We start from the raw sequence: 21,542 nt of genomic DNA on the forward strand, positions 1-21,542 counted from the left end.
CCACCCTGTTTAAAACCTCAAGCCCTACTAGCTCTATCCCCCTTCATTGCTTTATTATTTTTGCAGCACTTAATCACTAGGTATCATAGCATATTTCACTTGTTATTTCCTCCCATTAGAAGGCAAGTCTTTTTCTTTCCCTGCTTATTTCTCAGCGTCACCAAAAGAGCCTTGCACATAGTAAGCACTCAATATACATTTGTTGAATAAATGAATTAATGTGTTTGTTTGTAGATTTGTATAAAAACTTATGAGAATCAGGAAGTTCCCATCATGGCTCAGCTGTTAAAGAATCCATCTAGTACCCATGAGGACACAGGCTCTCTCCCTGGCCTCGCTCAGGGGGTTAAAGGATCCAGCGTAACCTTTAACTGTGGTGTAGGTCGCAGATGTGGCTCATATCTGCAAGCGTCGGCGCTTGGTAGACGGAAGTGGCTGTGGTATGGGCTGGCAGCTGCAGCTCCGATTTGACCCCTAGCCTGGAAACCTCCATATGCCGTGGGGGCGGCCCCCAAAAGACAAAAAACAAAAAGAAACAAACAAACAAAAAAACTATGAGAAAGTTGGGTACTGATCACAGATAACAATTGAGCACTTTGGCTAAACTTTGTGCAAGTTTCATCTAATTCTTGCAACCACCTATGATGTAGTTTATTACTTCACCTTACAGAGTCAAAAACTGATGACCAGAAGCGTTTTCCACAGAACAAACTTGTTTAGTTGACTTGGAACGTGTCTGCCTGGGCGTGTTTCTTCATAAAGGATTAAAAACGCCTTTGGACCAGCCCTTAAGAACTGGGCATTCGCTTAGGTAATCTAAAATTGTCGGTTTCTGCGTTCCCAGTAACCATGGAGACAGGACACCCTCCAGCAAGAACCAAAAAGTGAAATCAGAGACAAAGCCAACACACCCTCATACACACCTATTAAGTTCTGAACTGGAACGTCGTATCAGAGCGCCGGCCCGTCCTCGGTAGGGAAGAAAATATCCAAGATAAAATAGGGTACAGTTACCCATCATCGAGAAAACCCCCCTTCCGGTACAATGGGCGATCACGTGTTAGGGCGAGGCGGAGCGGGGCGGGGCGCAGCGCAGAATCTCACAGGAGCCCGACCAGGCGCAGCTTCCGCCTTGCGGCCCTCGGGCCGGCCTTACTTACAGCATCCCCCGCCCACCCCGGAAGTGGGGGCGGAGCTAAGCAAGCGTCGGCGCTGGGTAGACGGAAGTGGCTGTTGAGGGGATTTAAGGTAGCTTTAAATTCCTGCTGTCTTGAAAGTTCAGTCTCTTCAGCTGGAGTAGGGCTCCGCGCGACGGATGGCTGTGGACGTGAAGTCGCGAGCAAAGCGTTATGAAAAGCTGGACTTCCTCGGGGAGGGACAGGTGAGGCTCTCAGGCAGGGTTCGGTGGGCCCGGAGCCGGGAACGCCGCGCCGCCTCACACCCTCGCAGGTTTTCGCGTGGAAGCCAGGAGACGGGCACGCTGCGTGTCCTCTTTGAGGAAGCTGCCCAGACGCCCTTGCTGCCCTGTGTCCACCGTGGCGGTGAGCCCCTGAGTAGCCCTCTCCGACGAATGGTCTGGAACGGAACGTGGACGGCCCTACCACGTTTCAAGCCGCCGCGAGTTTGCTCCAAGAACCCTTGAGTCCCTTGCTTCGCAACTTCTAAAAAAAGTAAAAAAGCAAACACAAAGCAAAAATCTTAACAAACTGACATTATTCCCGTATTTCTCTCTAGTTTGCCACGGTTTACAAGGCCAGAGACAAGAACACCAACCAAATTGTCGCCATTAAGAAAGTGAGTTAGTTTGCTCTTTTTTCGTGTCTCCTTGAAGATGTGTCTATGTGTGAGCTAATGGCTGGCTTTTTTACGACTGTTGACCGTGCTCTGCTAGTGAGGAGGTCACTTATGTTATTTTCAGAGAAAAGAGAATTTCTTAGTGTCTTGTGTTCCAAGATGGAACTCAGGTTGAACCAGTGTTTTTGTTCCGTTAATTAAAATGAAGAGGAAGCTCTATATTATGTTTGCATTGTAACTCAAACCTTCGCAAAGGGGACAAGTACTGCTAGCCTGTTGGGTCCTTATAATTACTTAATAATCTTTCCAGGCCCTATTTCTGACTTACCTGCATCCACTTTCTATATATCTGTATTTTCTGAGTACAGATTGACTGTGAAAGGCTTTTGCCAGCATTAATGGCATTGATGTGGTGCCTTTTTAAAAAATGATTTTAGTGGTTTTTTTTTAACTTGCAGTCCTTCAAGAAACTTGGGTCATGTTTCGCTGACTTGGTGTATGCCGAGCACTTTAATCCACATTTTTTTCATTTAACCCTCGTAAAAGCCTAGTGATGTAGGTAAAGTATCCCTGATTTACACCTGAGGTGTCTGGGAAGAGATTAGGTGACTCAACAAGATGACACAGATAGTAATTGCTAAAGCTAGGATTTAGATCCAGGTGTCCTGCTTCCAGATTGATTGCCTTTTCCCATGCTGCTGAAATCAGTAACCCTCCTAAGAGAGGCTGTTTTTCTTAGATTTCAACAGCTGTGATGCAGGTGACCTCCATGTTCCTATTGCCGCTGTTGCTGCTTTGAATCTGGTTCTCCTTCCAGATTGCTGACTCCATCAAACCATATCCCTCTCGTTCACCTAGCACCTGGTTCCCACTCTTCCTTTCCACAATTATTCCTGCCATGGTTATCTTTCTTTACTTTTTCTCACTTCTCTCATCTCTAATTCATGTTCTGTAAGCCAGTGCCATAGCTGCTCCCTTGTAAAACCTTTAACTTTCCTTATCCTTTTTATTTATTTATTTATTTATTTTCCTTTTTGCTTTTTCTAGGGCTGCTTCCTGAGGCATATGGAGGTTGCCAGGCTAGGGGTCCAATCGGAGCTGTAGCCACCGGCCTACGCCAGAGCCACAGAAACGCAGGGATCCAAGCTGCGTCTTCAACCTACACCACAGCTCCCAGCAATGCCGGATCCTTAACCCACTGCGCAAGGCCAGGGATAGAATCTGCAACCTCCTGGTTCCTAGCCGGATTCGTTAACCACTGAGCCACGACGGGAACTCCTCCTTATCCTTTTTAAAGTTAACTTTATTAAAGTTTCATTGAAGTATAGTTGATTTATAATAAAGTTATCTTTTCGATTCTACCCCTTTATTCTAGCCACACTGACCTTCCTGTCCCTTGAATATGTTAAACTAATTCCAGTCCCAGGATCATTACATTTCCTCTGCCTTCGGGTTAGTATATTTTTACTCGAAAAACTTGACAGGGCTGATTCCTTATTTATATCTCACTCAGGTATCTACTGCACATAGAGGTCTTACTGGTCATTCAGTCTAAAACAGGTGCGCCTCCCTTTTTCCTTGTGTTCTTTGCCATACTTCTCTGTTATCTTCATAGCATTTATCAAAACCTAAACTGCTTCTATCTATGAGTTTATTTTCTATTTACTACCACTCAAATTATATTTAGGACTGTGGCTACATTTGCAGACACTCATTAAAAATGTATTTGACTTGGGAGTTCCTGTGTAGTGCATTGGGTTAAGAATCCAGCAGTAGCTGTGGCGCAGGCTGCAGCTTCAGCATGGTTCAATCCCTGGCTCAGGAACTTCCACATGTTGTGAGTGTGCCCCCCCCAAAAAAAAGTATTGACTTGACTGACAGATACAATCTCTTCGCATGGTTGGCATGTTGAGTTCTGTGGTTTTCTGAAAATCCTAGTGGTTTTCTTGTTTGTTTGCTTTTATGATAAATTAGAATTTAGACTCCCATCTTTTTTCTCAGTGATAGACTTTTACCCCTTGAAAGTGACTCATAGTGGAATATCCTTTAACTTTTTTTTTTTTTCTTTTTTTTTTTTTTTTTTTTTTTTCTTTTGTCTTTTTGTCTGTTGTTGTTGTTGCTGTTGTTGCTATCTCTTGGGCCGCTCCCGCGGCATATGGAGGTTCCCAGGCTAGGGGTTGAATCGGAGCTGTAGCCACCGGCCTACGCCAGAGCCACAGCAACGCGGGATCCGAGCCGCGTCTGCGACCTACACCACAGCTCACGGCAACGCCGGATCTTTAACCCACTGAGCAAGGGCAGGGACCGAACCCGCAACCTCATGGTTCCTAGTCGGATTCGTTAACCACTGCGCCACGACGGGAACTCCTCCTTTAACTTTTAATTTTTATTTCAAATAGTATATCTTTGTGGTTTTATGGAATGTAACCTTTATATAAATGGAATAAACCTTTAAAAAATTGTGAATCACTATGTTGTACCCCTGAAACTTATATAATATTGTACATCAACTATATCTAAAAAAAAAAGCAGAAATACTTCTCCTTCTACCAAACCAATTAAATTATTTCTCAAAGTATTTTTTTTATAAAGTCAGTTAATAGGCCAAACATTCCTGTCTGTACTCCTGGTTTTTACTCCTTTGAGCAATCACTTTCATCTCCAAAACTGTTTCTTGGGGTATTTACCTCCATTTCTTTAGATAATATGCTTATATCATCATTTCTTGAGTGGTCTCCCTTCCCAGCTTGAGACATTATTTATTTATTACTGTAAACGTTGTCACCTCCCTCCCAACACTTACTGCCTACTCCCACTCATTTGCCAACATGTTTAACTTTACAAAAAGGAAAAAATATGCTACATATTCTGCAGTCTTTCAACCATTACATCTTGGACTTTTAAAGCATCATTGATGTACCTTATCCTTTTAAAAAAGATCGTGTTGAACTTATGTTTTCCAGTTTATTTAACCAGTCCCTATTGGCCTTTGGAACAATTCTCATTTTTCAGTGTTTGTTTTATGTATCTCAACAATATATAGTATTGCATACCTTTAAACGCTTTCTCTGTCTCTCTCTCTATATATATAATATATATTCTGCAACTTGTTTTTCTGAATCATTATTTCTGAAATCTTCTGTGTTGATATATATAGATTTGTTTTATTCATGCTTATGGCTGATTAAATTTTGTTATATGACTATACTAAATTGGTCTAGCCACAAGTCTAGTTGATAAACATTTAGGCTTTTTTTTTTAATGTTTTCCTGTAATACACTCCTTCTGCAGACATTCCTATACATGTGTGAATTTCTCTAGAGAAGGTATCTATAATTGAAACCAGTTATGAATCATTGCTACATAGAGAATACACAGCAGCAACATCACCACATATTGTCAAATTGCTCTCCAAAATGGTTGGATCACTTTAATCACCCACCACATTCTCACCCTCTTTGTATGGGCAGACTTTACGACATTTGTCAATTAGATGGATCAAAAATGGCATGTGGTTGTTTTTTCAGTTAATAGTTCTCAGATAACAGTGAGGTTGATCATCTTTTCTTGATTTAGGTGTTTTTAGATTTTCTCCTACCTGTTTTTCTCTTACGTTGCTTACATTGTTTTTCTTGTTGATTTGGTGGAACTCCTTATTATTCTGATTATTGGTCCTTTGTCAGAAATGTCATTGCAGATCATTATTGACAGAAATAATCAATAACCAAGCTATAAAAGACTATTATAAATCTATAAAAGAATAAAAGAGAGTGCTATTCAAGCCAAACTGAGGATTATAGCCCAGGAGACAGTCTCCCAGTTAGCTGTAGCTGAAAAAGTACGGTTTCCAGTATAGTTACATATCTTTTCAGAACAGAAAAGGTCAAGCATGACAGGGTACATTCCTTCGAAGTTTAAAAAATAAAAAATTAGCACATACACAGTAGGTCAGGATGGCCCTGGCTCCCCAGAAGGGAGTCTTATCAAAGGAGTACTACCCTTGAAAGAGAGGAATTTGTCTTTATCTTCAAAGCAAACATTCCTTACCTTTGGACAATGCACCTTTTAAAAAAATGGTTAAAGCAGAAATACAGTGTATGTCTGATAGGCCACAAAAAAGACTGTCCTAGTTAGCATGAAGTTTAAGTTAAATCATCCATAAGTCAGAATGACCTTCTCATACCTCAGTACCTCATCACCTCCCAGTCTTTGACTGGGCTTTTAGGTTTATTTATGGTACTTTTGTGGCACAGATATTTAGAATTTTAATGTGATTAAATTTGTCCATTTTTTTTCCTGTATTGATTTCCTTGTGTGTTTCTCTACTGCCAGAATATAAAAGATTTCCCGTATTTGTTTTTTGTGGGTTTTTTTTTTTTTTTTTTTTTTTTTTTCTTTCTTTTTTTAGGGCTGCACCTACAGCATGTGGAAGTTCCCGGTCTAGGGGTCGAATTGGAGCTGTAGCTGCTGGCCTCCACCACAACCACAGCCACAGCCACAGCCACAGCAATGGGGGAATCTAAGCCATGTCTGCAACCTAAACCACAGCTCACAGCAATGCTGGATCCTTAACCCTCTGATCAAGGCCAGGGATCGAACCCGCAACCTCATAGTTCCTAGTCGGATTTGTTTCCTCTGTGCCACGATGGGACCTCCTCTTCTAAAAGTTTTAAAGTATCACTTTTCACTTAGAGGTCTTCATTCTATTTGGAATTAATTTTTCTATGTTGTGTAATGTGAGGATCCATATTTTTTTCCAGCCCCCAACACTATTGATAGTATGTCCTTTTCCTGGTGAGTTGTAATGCCAGGTTCCAGTTGCTACTTGGATCTATTTCTGGGCACACAGTTTTCTTTTTCATTGTTTAATTTTTCTCCTTGTCCCTATTCAAATATTATAGTGTCTTTAATTACTTTTGCTTCTGCTAAGTCCCACATACCTATTTTTCTTCAAAATTATCTTGGCTTACTCTGTGAATCAATTGAGAAATTTGAAACAAATCAGGAGAATTTGAATATGAACTAGTTGTTATATGCTGTTATGGCATTATTAATTTTTTTAGGTATGAGAATGACATTATGGTTATGTAAGAAAATGTCCACGTTTTAGAGATGCCTACTTAAGTACATAGGAATTAAAAGACATGGAGTCTGGGACTTAAAAAATTTATATTATAGATGACAAAAAGGGGAGGATGAATGAAGTAAGTGTGGCAAAATATTGTTAATTCTTGAATCTGGGTGATAAAGTAAGATGGCTTCATGAAACTGATCTTTTTTTAAGTTATGTTTAGAAAATGTAATAATGTTTTACATTTTCTGTTCATATAGCTCCTTTTCCATATAAAGTTTAGAATCGATTTGTCAACGTCCATGAAAAATACTGTTGTACTGTTCATTTAGTTGCATGGAATTTAAAGAGAACTAACATATTTGACATACTTGCGGTATTGAGTTTTCCTGTCCATTAACATGCTGTGTTTATTTTGGTCTTATTTTTAAGCACGTTTTAAGTGTGTCTTATAATGTTCTTGGAAAGCTTCACATATCTCTTGTTGACTTTATTCCTAGGTGCCTTATATTTTTTGGTGCTGTTAATAAATGGGCTGCTTTTAAATAAAACGTTCTATTTGTAGTATATAGACGAGGAATATTTTTAAAGGTAGAACAGCTAAGAGTTCCTGTTGTGGTGCAGCAGGTTAAGATCTGACATTGTCTCTAGTGGCACTGGTTTGATCCCCAGCTTGGCACAGTGGTAAGGAACCAGCGTTGCTGCAGCTGTGGCATAGGTCACAGCTGTGGCTCAATTTCAGTCCTTGGCCTGGGGACTTCCATATGCTGAGATTGTAGCTGAAAAAAAAAAAACAAAAACAGGAGTTCCCGTCGTGGCGCAGTGGTTAACGAATCCGACTAGGAACCATGAGGTTGCGGGTTCAATCCCTGCCCTTGCTCAGTGGGTTAAAGATCCGGCGTTGCCGTGAGCTGTGGTGTAGGTCGCAGACGCGGCTCGGATCCCGCGTTGCTGTGGCTCTGGCGTAGGCCGGTGGCTCCAGCTCCGATTGGACCCCTAGCCTGGGAACCTCCATGTGCTGCAGGAGCGGCCCAAGAAATAGCAAAAAGAAAAAAAAAAACAAAAAAAACCAAAAAACAAAAAAAACAGTAGAATAGATGTTTTTCTGGAGTAGGTTTTTAAAAATTTTTTTCTGGTATTCCTTTTTTTTTTTTTTTTTTTTTTTTTTTTTTTGTCTTTTTGCCTTTTCTAGGGCTGTTCCCGCAGCATATGGAGGTTCCCAGGCTAGGGGTCTAATCAGAGATGTAGCCGCCGGTCTATGCAGGAGCTACAGCAATGCAGGATCCAAGCCGCGTCTGCGACCTACACCACAGCTCATGGCAATGCCGGATCCTTAGCCCACTGACCAAGGCCAGGGATCAAACCTGCAACCTCATGGTTCCTAGTCAGATTCGTTAACCGCTTGAGCCATGACGGGAACTCCTTGGTATTCTTGATTACGTTAATCATTGTATAAAGTAGTGACTAAGCCCTTGTTCTTTAACCTGACTGAACATATTAATGCAATTTGATGTGCTTATTCACAGTAACAGCAATTTAACTATTTTTTTATATCTATCACAATTTGTAAGTTTTCTTTTTGGAAAATGTAGTCCCTAGGAGCTTATTATTAGCCATGTTAAACATGCGATTTTATATGTTACCTATTTCCTCACAAGTAGGCTAACTTGAAGTGCTTTTTTGTTTATTAGCTGGTATGCCTTTAATTATTTGTTTCATATTTAATCTTATGAAGATCAAAGACATTTGTTTTCTTAATTCTATTTGAATATGTAATTTAGAACTTAAGAGGCAGGGAATATTAGGCACTTGATCCTTTCTCGTTAATTTTTCCTTTCTGATTCTCACTCCCTTCTTGCCTGCATAGCTGTATGTGAGTTGCTGCATGTATTTGCTATGACTAAATTTTTGAAGTGTTTGTACATTATGCTAGGTCTGAACAACTGAACATATTTTTAATGTGTTGTTTTTTCCTCTACTAGATCAAACTTGGACATAGATCAGAAGCTAAAGATGGTAAGTGTTTCACATAATGTGACAGAATGGGAAAAGTTTATATTCTCATGGAGGAAAAGAAAAAAAATATTAAAGTTAACGATGGTTCTGGATAGTTTTTGCAGGGTCCCAGATGAGTAAAGATAGGTGCAAAATAGAGCCTGGATACTTGTGATTTCCTCAATTTGGGTGTTCAGACAAACATTCAGTATCACCCAAGTAAATGGAAGACTGCAAGGTTATTGGTGGCTTGTCTTGGTTTCTTCGTTACTGTTTTAGGTGTCATTACAAGCCATCATTTCTTCATTTGCTGAGATTCTGGCTACTTTGAAAAATTCAAGATTCACAGAAATACACAAAGCTCTAGAATACATGTATGAAGGCAAGGATTTCTTTATTCCTTCTTCCAAATGTTTGTTTGCTGGAGTGCTAAGTCCTATTTAGTCATCAAGAAATAGTTCTATAAAAAGGACCCATTGTCTCTGTAACAACTAGTACCAGATCTTATTTAAATTTTTTTTTTTTTTTTTTTTTTTTTTTTTTTGCTTTATAGGGCCGCACCCACGGGAGGTTCCCAGGCTAGGGGTCGAATGGGAGCTAAAGCTGCTAGCCTATGCCACAGCCACAGCAATGCCAGATCTGAGTCACATCTTCAATCTACACCACAACCCACAGCAACGCCGGATCCTTATTAGCCCACTGAGCGATGCCAGGGATCAAACCCACAACCTCATGGTTCGCAGTTGGATTTGTTTCCCCTGCACCACAACGAGAACTCCTTGTTTAAAATTTTGAGTTCTATCTTTCGCTTTGGGAAAGATGCTATTTAAGCACTAGTTTGCTGTTTAAAGAATCTGCCACTGATGTTCGTAGGACAGAAGAGGGAAGCTGTTAACTTACCCCTATATGCCATATATTTGTACATGTTATTCCAGCAGTCTTCAGATCCGATACCGTACGAAGTGAATACCTCGTCATCATTTATCATAGTCTGTGTTAAACTATGTTAAAAACAAAGCAGTATAAATGGAAACAAGTATGTCATAAAACTTGTTAGAATAGCCCCTATTTTTCTGTAGAATATTCATTGCTATTTCCTCAGAGACTGACCTTTCCCCCAAAAAAATATGCTTGTAGGAAGGTTTGAGATTTCATAGTTATTTTTCACTGTTTTCTTTGACTTTTTATGTAGGTATAAACAGAACAGCCTTAAGAGAGATAAAATTGTTACAGGAGCTAAGTCATCCAAATATAATTGGTGTGAGTATGATCTAAGTTTGTTCTGGGATTTGGGACCCTACCTTGTTTTTTTTGTTTTAATTTTTACTTATATAAATTTTATTTTATATTTTTTGTCTTTTGTCTTTTTAGGGCCACACCCAAGGCATATGGAGGTTCCCAGGCTAGGGGTCGAATTGGGAGTTAGAGCTGTCGGCCTATACCACAGCAACACCAGATTGTTAACCCACTGAGCAAGGCCAGGGATCGAACCCACGCCTTCATGGATTCCAGTCAGGTTCGTTAACCACTGAGCCACCACGAGAACTCTACCTTTTCTAAATGTGGTAGATGTTGATTGAAGGCTCAGCAGTGTGAGTCGTTCTGGGTGAGCCTTGCAAAAAGGCTGAAATGTTTTGTCTATCCTGATTGTTCCTGTAGGCAATGTTTTCTAAACTATACAACTGATGAAATAAATTCTAGAATATAGACTGATTTTGTCAGAGATTTTGAAGCCTAGAGAGCTCTACTCTAGCATGTGTTAGACGTTGAGCGAAGTTCCCTTGAACTCTGTGCTATAGTCCCTATCTCACTGAGTTGTTGAGACTGGCTCACTGAATATACGTAAAGTGCCTGCCATAGAATGCACTCTTTCAGTGAATGATAGCTGCTGATGCTATTCCGAGAGTTTTCTTGAGTACCAAGGGTGGGAATTTTCCTGGATTACAGACTTAGATGAAGTTTTCATTAATTCATTTCTTAATTAACTCCCAAAATTGGCGGGGGTGGGGGAGGTTAAGTACGTAGTGATTTTTTTAAATAAAATTATTTAAACTTTACAAAGAATTATCAATAGTCCAAATGCTTGTATAAATTTTTAAAAATGACCTCAGTCGGTATAATATTGCTAAGTATTTAATAGAGAATCACATTTTTTTTTTTAAACTTTGATTTGCAGCTCCTTGATGCTTTTGGACATAAATCTAATATTAGCCTTGTCTTTGATTTTATGGAAACTGACCTAGAGGTAAGATTATGATTCCTAGAGGAATTTTTTTCTTCCATTTATCAAAAGAGAATCTAAATGGTTTATTCTCTACCTTTGAAGTTACTGGTAGTCAAAAGAATGCTTAATTTTGTTGAAATGTGGGTGTACCTTTTTATTTTTGTTTGGGCCCACAGCATGCAAAAATTCCTGGGCCAGGGATCAAACCATGGCACAGCAGTGACAATGCTGGATCCTTAACTTCTAGACTGACAGGAAATTCCTGGATGTACTTTTTTTTTTTTAAGGGCCACACCTGTGACATATGGAAGTTCCCAGGCCAGGGGCTGAATCCGAGCCACAGCTACCACCTACGCTGCAGCAACACTGGATCCTTTAACCCACTCCGTTAGGCTGGGGATCGAATCCACAGTTCTTCATTGAGTTACCTCAGTCAGGTTCTTAACTGTGCCGCAGCGGGAGCTCCTACATTTGGCTTTTTAGGGCTGTACCTGCAGCATGTGGAAGTTCCCAGGCTAGGGGTTGAATCAGAGCTATAGCTGCCAGCTTATGCCACAGCCACACCAATGCTAGATCCGAGCCACATCTTCTGCCTACATCACAGCTCATGTCAATACCAGATCCTTAACCCACTGAACAAGGCCAGGGATTGAACCCACATCCTCATGAATATTAGCGGTTCATTACCACTGTGCCACAGTGGAGGTACTCTTAAGTCAAGGATCTTCTGAATCAATTACCCTTATTCCCAGTGTTAAATACACAGAGTTGGATTTCTATAGAGTTTGTGTCTACCACATTCCCTGTACCTTTACTGACATTACTTTTTAGGAAAACAAGTGTTTGTAATAAATGGCGCAAATGAATGCTTCTACAGAGAAGAAACTCGGATTTGGAGAACAGACTTGTGGTTGTCGAGAGGGAGAGAGTGGGATGGACTGGGAGTTTGGGGTTAGTAGATGCAAACTATTGCATTTGGAGTGGATAAGCAATGAGATCCTGCTGTATAGCACAGGGAACTGTATCTGGTCACTTGTAATGGAACATGATGGATGATAATTTGAGAAAAAGAATGTATATATATGTGTGTGTGTGTGTGTGAGAGAGAGAGACTGGGTCACTCTGCTGTACGGCAGAAATTGACAGAACATTGTAAATCAACTATAATAGAAAAAATAAAAATCTTAGCAAAAAACAAGTATTTGACTTTTGAGAACTTAAAGCTTTGTAGTATTATTACAGAATATCATTCTCTTGAAAGCCAAGTTTCTTTTTCTTTTTTTTTTTTTTTTTTTTGTCTTTTGTCTTTTTGTCTTTTGTTGTTGTTGTTGTTGCTATTTCTTGGGCCGCTCCCGTGGCATATGGAGGTTCCCAGGCTAGGGGTTGAATCGGAGCTGTAGCCACCGGCCTACGCCAGAGCCACAGCAACGCGGGATCCGAGCCGCGTCTGCAACCTACACCACAGCTCACGGCAACGCCGGATCGTTAACCCACTGAGCAAGAACCCGCAACCTCATGGTTCCTAGTCGGATTCGTTAACCACTGTGCCACGACGGGAACTCCCAAGTTTCTTTTTGAGAAAAATAAAATTTTATGCTTTTCATTAATACTAAATTTCAAAAATGTATAATTTGAGAAGTTCCTGTGTGTCGCAGGAGGTTAAGCACCCAGCGTTGCTGCAGCTATGGCACAGGTTGCAGTTGCAGCGTGGGTTCGATCCCTTGCAGGTACGGCCAAACCAAAGATGTGGAACAGTGAGATTCTCATACACAAAGGATATAGCCACTTTTAAAAACAGTTTCTTATAGTAAGATATACACTTAGGTATATCTAGTAAATACCACTGCTCTGTGTTTATTCAAGAGAAGCAAAAACATGGCTATACAGGTGTTTAGCTGTATTCATAATTACCCAAAATGGAGATAACCCAAATATTTTTCATCAAGTGTATGTATAAACAACCTGGTGCATTCATAGAACAGTGTTTGAGAGTAACAAGAAATGAACTACTAAGATATGTAACAGTATAGATGAGTCTCAAATACAGTATACTAAATGAAAGAAGCCAGACTCTAAGAGCTCTTTATATTGTATGATTTCATGTATATGATTTTCTGGAAAAGGCTGAACTAAACATAGATCAGTGGTTGCTGGGGTTGGGAATCAAGGGGAAGATTGAGTAGAGAGGGACCCGAGGGATTTGGGGGGGGTTATAAAACTGTCTTGATAGTGGTGATTGCACAAACTGAGGTGTTTGTTAAAACTCACAGAACTGTGAGCTAAAAAGGGTGTATTTTACCTAACTTTTTTTTTATAAAAGGGAGTGTGAATTTTTAGCTCACGTAAGGATAGGTCTAGGAATAAACTGACTTGAGGCACAGCTCACAAGTGATGCCAACAGAACTATTTTGCACTTAAAACTCACTGTTTTCTTCTCTGTTGCCTTTTTGTTCATGGGGATAATTTCTCAGTGTAGTGGCTCAGGCCACTTGCAGACTTCTGTCCTTAGAATTTAATGATCCCTGAGGGAAGTTCCCGTCGTGGCTAGTGGTTAACGAATCTGACTAGGGAACCATGAGATTGCAGGTTCGATCCCTGACCTTGCTCAGTGGGTTAAGGATCTGGCGTTGCCGTGAGCTGTGGTGTAGGTTGCAGATGCAGCTTGGATCCCGCGTTGCTGTGGCTCAGGTGTAGGCCGGTGGCTACAGCTCCGCTTAGACCCCTAGCCTGGGAACCACCATATGCCTCGGGAGCGGCCCCAGAAAAAAAAAAATCCCTGAGGAAAAAAAGTCTTTTGTTCCTTTGATAGTGCAAGTATTTGGTGTGGCCTGTCTTGCATATTCATCCCTGAATTAGTCTTCTGGGAAGTGGGTTGCAGTGTGGTAACTGACCATGCCTGGGTCATGTATCTGTCTCTGGAGGCCACAGGTAGTGGCCAGTCCTGTTTGAAGCATGTGAACTGAGCTGGGAACAGGTGGTTTCCCAAAGGAATGTTGAATGCCATTATCAGAAGGGGCTCCTTATCCTGGGGCAGGTGAAAACTACAGATGTCTGCTATGTGGATGCCTAAAAACAGCAGTAGGTGGGAAAGCACTGCTTTCTTTCTAAACCAAAGATACTTTCCCTAACCACAAATTCTGATAGCGCCTCCTAGGGAGAGTTAGGCAGCCTCTCTTGAGGTTCTCCTCTATGAATAAATCCATTATATGTCTCTAAGTGATTTTATATAGTAGAGTTTATTTGGAATAATAAAGTACCTGCACATTGTATGCCTGCCTTATAGGTTATAATAAAGGATAACAGTCTTGTGCTAACACCATCACACATCAAAGCCTACATGTTGATGACTCTTCAAGGATTAGAATATTTGCACCAACATTGGATTCTACATAGGGTAAGGTTTTTAGCCAAGTAGGATTGCTTTTTTACATTGTAGTCAAATTTTATGCCTCCCGTTTATTACACGAATGGTTAATGTCAATAACTGATAACTGAGGACAGTGTTAGAACCTAGCTCTTCTGACTTTAAGTCCAGAGTTCTTTGTGCTATGCTGTTTTGTGGAGGAGGAAAAAAAGCCAAAAAAACAGTTGGGATTAAATTTTGTAATGCAAAAATGTCTGGAAAAATAGTGTTTATAGAAGCTCTGAAATTCTAGGAAGTAATGAAATAAAATTTCTGAAATGGCTGAGTCATTGTTAGGAACATTGAGCTGTAGAACAAGGCTGATAATTTAGACAGATGTGCCTAGGTGCCTAAATACCTGAAAATGTATATCATTTATATTTAGTAAATCTCATTCTTAAGCTAGGAATCCCTTTTAGGTTTTTGCTAGATTTTGAGGGCCATATTCCTCATCCTTTCTAAATGCGTAATGTGTTTATTTACTAAAATTCATGCATATTATTATTAAATTAGTAGCAGCTATTTATTTAGTGCTTACCATGAGCCAGTCATTAGACTAGGCTAGGCTTTTTACAGGAAATAAATTTAATCCTCACAGCAGCCTCAGGAAGTAGGTAAATTAAAGTTCAGAGAAATTAAGTACTTTGACCCAAGGTCTCACTAAATAATATGTCCAGTTTTTGTCCAGAATTTTGCATCAATGAAAAGAATTGATGGTAATTTAAATTGGGGGGGTTACTCTGTTTCTGCTAAGTTTAAATTTAAGCCAACTAAATGTATCATTATGATATTCTCCTCTACCCTGCTTACTTTTTTGTTTAAAACTTCCATAATACAGGATCTAAAACCAAACAACTTGTTGCTAGATGAAAATGGAGTTCTAAAACTGGCAGATTTTGGCTTGGCAAAATCATTTGGGAGCCCTAATAGAGCTTATACACATCAGGTTGTAACCAGGTAAGAATTCCTTAACTAACTGAAAGCTTATATATGTAGAGTATTCATCGTAAATGAGCATTATTTGGCTTCCCTGAAATTTTGGCACAGTTTCAGGGATTATTGTTGGAATTTATTAAAAATACAGCCCTTGGCATTCCCTGGTGGCCTGATGGTTAAGGATTTGGCATTGTTAGTACTGTGGCTCGGATTCCATCCCTTGCTTGGGGACTTCTGCTTGCCAAAGGCATGGCCAAAAAAAAAAAAAAAAAAAAAAAACCCAACCTGGCTCTTTTAATATGTGTATCTTACCACAGTGAAAAAAATAGTTCTTATTTCAAAAGGAGTTGAATTAACTCATTCCTCAGATATTTACCTAGTAATTTTGGTGTCTAATTTATACTTCTTTTATAGTTCAGTTAGGCTTGTTGAAACTTTCGTGGCTACGTAATCACCTGATTTGGGCGCCTATGTTTATTGATTGGTCATGATTCCATATTTTATATCACTCAGTGTGAATGAAAATACTCTCGACGAAGCAGTGCATTTATGTATATTTGGATTTTTCATATTAATGGTATTTTCTTTTTAAATTTTTTTTTTTTGTCTTTTTGTCTTTTCTAGGGCCGCACTCGCAGCATATGGAGGTTCCCAGGCTAGGGGTCTAATCGGAGCTGTAGCCACAGGCCTACGCCAGAGCCACAGCAACGCGGGATCTGAGCTGCGTCTGCAACCTACACCACAGCTCACGGCAACGCAGGATCCTTAACCCACTGAGCAAGGGCAGGGATTGAACCCGCAACCTCATGGTTCCTAGTCGGATTCGTTAACCACAGCACCACAACGGGAACTCCTTTTTTTTTTTCTTTTTAGGGCCGCCCTTGCAGCAGATGGAGATTCCCAGACTAGGGGTCAAATCGGAGCTCCAGCTGCCAGCCTACACCACAGCCACAGTCACACCAGATCCAGGCTGCATCTTTGACCTACACCGCAGCTCACGGCAACACCAAATCCCCAATCCACTGAGCGAGGCCAGGGATTGATCCTGAATCCTCATGGATCCTAGTCGGGTTCGTTAACCACTGAGCCACAAAGGGAACTCTGAATTAATATATCCATAAGAGTGAATTTCATCAGTGGATGTTGTTTCACTGAGTTTTCTCTAAGAAATACTTTAATAATTCCATTCTTAAAATGACAATATATCTTGTTGTTGCTCAGATGGTATCGGGCTCCTGAGCTACTATTTGGAGCTAGAATGTACGGTGTAGGTGTGGACATGTGGGCTGTTGGCTGTATATTGGCAGAGTTGCTTCTAAGGGTAAGTCTTAAATTGATGTACACATTTGAGTATTGTTCTAGAAGTTTGTTCTTACAATTTGTATAAGAATTATCTTCCCAGAGGTAATTCCCAGAGATGGACCATCCTAAAAACAAAAAGGCAACAGAGAGAACAATTTTAAAAAAACAAAAACAAAAAACCTCTGCAAAATGCAGCCTTTTTATTAATACTAATGCGAAATGAGAGGCCTCCCATTTAGGACCATAGTTTTATTGTAGATCATTTCTATGTTCTGAGATAGACCTAGAATAAAACTCTCACTGAGTTGTATGTAATATGGTACTATCTCTACAGTAACTAAATGTGTTTGGATGAACGTCTGTACTCCTTTTTTGGGGGGCTGTTTTAAAGGACACTTTAAGAGATGTAATACCAACCACAGCAGCTGCAACTCTGCATCACTTTAATGTATGAGGGGAGCATTTCAGTTCTCTTTAAGCAGAGCAGACATAGTGGTCCTAAGACCATCTTACAATGAAGCATTTTCTCACTTCCTTTTACTGGAGAGAAAGGTGCCATTTTGGGAAGTTTTTTTTTAGCCGTAAAGTTTAGTTTAGCCCTTCTCAGTGATGAAGGTAGAGGAATATTGAGGAATCTCACTAAGGCTGACTTTTTTTCTCCCTAAATTCCAGATTCTAGCTCTTACTCTCCCTCTCCTCAAGCTACATATATTTAAAGAAATGTGAACCCAAAACATGAAAATCTATTTATTTCCTTGAACACAAAAAATAGCTTTGCTACACCAGAGAGAGAAGTTACCTTCTTAAATGTCTTTTTTAGTTTAGTGTACGTTTTATGCATCATCTTGAGAAGCTCACCCCTCAGAATACTTGCATGTAAAAGAGAGCCTCACATTTAGGCTTGGAGGTAATATCAGTAATCCCTGTGCTAGTAATGGGACCTTTTGAATCATCTGGTGTGACAGCTCCGCTACTCAAAAGAACGTAGAGTTTATTAGAAATTTACATTCGAGAATCTATGAACTCTCAAAAGCATAGTTCACGCACGACCAAGACAAAATGGAATTTCATAGCCCCTAGTCATGACTGATCATTCCATTTAGAAAGTCAGTGGAAGCAAATAGCAGTTGAGAATATTCTTCCATGGTTGTTTTGTTTTGTGGGCTGTGCCTGCGGAGGTTCCTAAGCCAGGGATCAAACTTGTGCCATGGCAGTGACAATGCCAGATCTTTAATCTGCTGAGCCAACAGGAAACTCTCAGTGATTCATTTTTTAAAAGACAGCTTTTTTATTTTATTTTTTTGCTTTTTCAGGGCCACACCTTCAGCATATGGAGGTTCCCAGGCTAGGGGTCTAATCGGAGCTACAGCTGCCAACTTACACCACAGCCACAGCCATGCAGGATCTGTGCCGTGTCTGCAACCTACACCACAGTTCATGGCAATGCCAGATCCTTAACCCACTGATTGAGGCCAGGGATTGAACCTGAAACCTCATGGTTCCTAGTCAGATTCGTTTCCATTGTGCCATGACAGGAACTCCATAAATACATAATTTAAATAGTGGTTGTATTAAGTCTGGGTCCAATCACAATATTGAAGCCACACATTTATTTGAAAAGGGAAGCACAATATAAAGAATTATAAAAAATAAACTATGACAAGAGGTTGGAATAATGAGAGACTGACTTATAAAAAGTAAAGAGAACTCTAAATATAGAACTGGCAGATATAATGAGCAGCCCCTCATACCTAGGGGTAACCCTAGGACTAAGAGCACCCAAAGAAGAGGACCCACAGGGCTGAGATCTAGATCTCTTGAAGAGGGCTCAGAGGATGGCAGAGAAGCTGCCGTAGAGCTGTGCTGGCAGAACTTGCCGAAAATCTGCTCTCCAGAACATGTGGAAATCTATTCTCTTGGGATGTGGAGGAAAGCATTTCTCTGGAGCTGCTCTGCCACAAGACCATCTCCCAGGGGTTCTAGAGGGCAGCTGCTGGCTTCTGTGCACTGTTGGAGTTGGGCACTGGAAAGACTGCCCACACTGCAGGAACCTGGTATTGATTCTAGAAGCTGAGAGTGCTGCAGGAGCCTGCCAGGCAAGCAGGCTGGAGCCAGGAAGCAAAACTCTATTCTTCCTATAATGTCTCTTAAAGGGCCCAGATCCACTATTACAAGAAGTCAAAAAGGGTGACTTTGGAATATATTGATAACTGACAGAGGTTGGTTTTGTTTTGTTTTGCTGGTAGAGTTTCACAGTAATAAAAATGTTGGATACTTGGTACTTAATCTCATGTCTTCCCAGTAATTCTGTAAATTTTCATAGCCTTTAACAGTGCCAGAAGCCTCACAGAGTAGCGAAAACTCCTTTTTTCTTTTCGGTATATTTACATGTCTGAGAATGGTTTGAATATAATGTCTTTGCATGGCAGAATTTATCATTTTGTATCAGCTTACTAAATATTTAACTTGTAATTATTTATCTCCTTAAAGTTGGCCCATATAGCTCTTTAGAGATAGTATTTGCAAAGAGGTCGTTTAAATAAGATTGGGATATAGATGTATTCTCTTGCTTCCTAGCACTTGCACCTGCCCTTTTACTGGAATAGTTTTTTTCTTCCGTCTTAGACTTTTTGTTTGCAACTCTCCTCTTTGCTCTTCGGAAACTTTCACGACCACTCCTGTAGGAGTCTTCCCTGCCCTGTCTAGAGTGTCTTAGGTGCAGTTCCTGTGTGGGCTGGGATCCTATCCTGTGCTCTCACTAAACATATCGTCTTGTTCGGTAGTAGTAGTATCACTGTGCGCCATGTTCACTCCAAGGGGGAGTGGGGGCTGTCTTGTTCCCTTGTTTAAATGCCTAGGGCTTAGCACAGTGCCTCTTACATGCTAAGTATTTATTAACGATTTGAGGAGTGAATAAAATGGGCAGTGTGGTACTCTTGGTTAGCAACAGCAAGCTCTAATGCCACATTTGGTGTATCTTAGACCACATTTAAGTTCCTGTTAGTTTAGTTGTTCTTTCTTTCTTTCTTTTTGTCTTTTTGCCTTTTCTAGGGCCGCTTCCCGCGGCATATGGAGGTCCCCAGGCTCGGGGTCTAATCGGAGATGCAGCCACAAGCCTATGCCACAGCCACAGCATTGCGGGATCCAAGCTGCGTCTGCAACCTACACCACAGCTCACAGCAACGCTGGATCCCTAACCCACTGAGCAAGGCCAGGGATCAAACCATCAACCTCATGGTTCCTAGTCAGATTTGTTAACCATTGAGCTACAACGGGAACTCCAGTTTAGTTTTTCTTACTAAGTTTTTAGTATTGTTTGTGTAACAGCTGTCACAAACCATCTTGAATTACCTGCTTCTCGCTTTCTCTCAGGTTCCATTTTTGCCGGGAGATTCAGACCTTGATCAACTAACAAGAATATTTGAAACTTTGGGCACACCAACTGAAGAACAGTGGCCTGTAAGCCGTCATACATTTTCTTTGAAATTTAGTTAGGATTCTGTATAGTACTGTAATGTGAATATTACTTAAAGAAATATGTTAACGGTCCTAATTTGCTAGTAATATGTACTCACTGCAAAATTTATACAAAGTTAAAGTTGTGATATACCATCCAGCCTCATATAAACATAATAGCTCTCCCCCATCCAAGGGTTAATCACTGTTTCTTGGTGTGATTACATAGAGAATTGGGTTTTTTTTTTCTTTTTTTCTTTTTTTTTTCCTTTTTTTTTGATCAAAAATGGGATCACATCATATGATTTTTTATTGTAACCAACTTGTTCTTTTTTCTTAAATTAACTGTTAATGTTTTCCTTTTTAGGCCATATAGTATTTCATTTTATGGATGTTCATTTTTGTTTATCAACATCTTGATGGATTTAGGTATATTCATTGAATTTTCACTAACGCAATCAAGATTTTTTAGTATTATGATTATTTTTAACCCGTTACATTTTTTGCAAAAGAGTAATACTAAATCTGTGATAAAAAATTTGCAACACTGTAAATTGCTACATTTTATGTATTACAGTTCAGTAAAATTTTCACTTGTTTGTTCTTAATATTTTAGACTTTTCGATTTTCCTTCTCTATATATAGCCTGAGGAAAAAAATAAATACTGGAAAAGAAAATTTTTAATCAGCCTCTTTACCTTCTGATTAAAACTGTAATGAAGTTTCTTTTGTGCAGAGTTCTGTGCCTGCCTGCTTGGACCTCTCACAAGTGTCCTAGCTTAATAAATCTATTTCTTCCCTAAAAAAAAAAAGTTTCTTTTGTGCTATTACTTCCTCAGCTTTCCAGTTGAAAGTTGACTGTGAGTTCTAATAGCTATCATTTATCAGACACTTAGCTCTATGCCATTAGTATATAAGGTAAAGTTATCATAAGTTATGTTTAATTTTCCTAATAATCCTATTAAAGTACTGTTATTCCCATTTTACAGATGAGACAACTGGGTTTTAGTGAGATTAAATAACTTACCTGAAGCTACCCAGGGTCAAGAGCTAGGACTCCAGTCTGAATCTGTCTGACTTAAGATCTGTATTTATACTATTCTGTACTTTTCTCTCTGACATGATTTTCTAAATAGTAGTTAGTTACTGATGTTTTCCTTCAATTTTTAAAAATTCTTTTTGTAATTTAATTTTATTCTATTTTATATGATGATTTTTATTTTTTTCCATATGGCTGGTTTACAGGGGTTCTGTCAATTTTCAACTGTACAGCAAGGTGACCCAGTTACACATACATGTATACATTCTTTTTTCTCACATTATCATGCTCCATCATAAGTGACCAGACATAGTCCCCATTG

General features: G+C 39.8%; 1 protein-coding gene across 4 annotated transcripts in view; it reads left to right on the plus strand.

Moving 5' to 3' along the window:
• The window catches only part of CDK7 (cyclin dependent kinase 7), a 35,660-nt gene continuing 15,301 nt past the window's right edge, over positions 1,184–21,542 (plus strand). For 2 of the 4 annotated variants that reach the window (XM_021076537.1, XM_021076538.1), the window contains exons 1-7: positions 1,200–1,381; positions 1,735–1,794; positions 8,848–8,881; positions 14,368–14,478; positions 15,326–15,444; positions 16,645–16,744; positions 20,098–20,184. In XM_021076537.1, the coding sequence (XP_020932196.1) occupies positions 1,350–1,381; positions 1,735–1,794; positions 8,848–8,881; positions 14,368–14,478; positions 15,326–15,444; positions 16,645–16,744; positions 20,098–20,184 (543 nt within the window). In that variant the 5' untranslated portion in view covers positions 1,200–1,349. Of the gene's footprint in view, positions 1,382–1,734; positions 1,795–8,847; positions 8,882–10,052; positions 10,121–11,036; positions 11,106–14,367; positions 14,479–15,325; positions 15,445–16,644; positions 16,745–20,097; positions 20,185–21,542 lie in introns of all 4 variants that reach the window. The other 2 variants (XM_021076536.1, NM_001166314.1) reach the window with 2 other exon arrangements.

This window comes from Sus scrofa, chromosome 16 (genome assembly GCF_000003025.6).
Source record: "Sus scrofa isolate TJ Tabasco breed Duroc chromosome 16, Sscrofa11.1, whole genome shotgun sequence".
NCBI lineage: Eukaryota > Metazoa > Chordata > Mammalia > Artiodactyla > Suidae > Sus > Sus scrofa.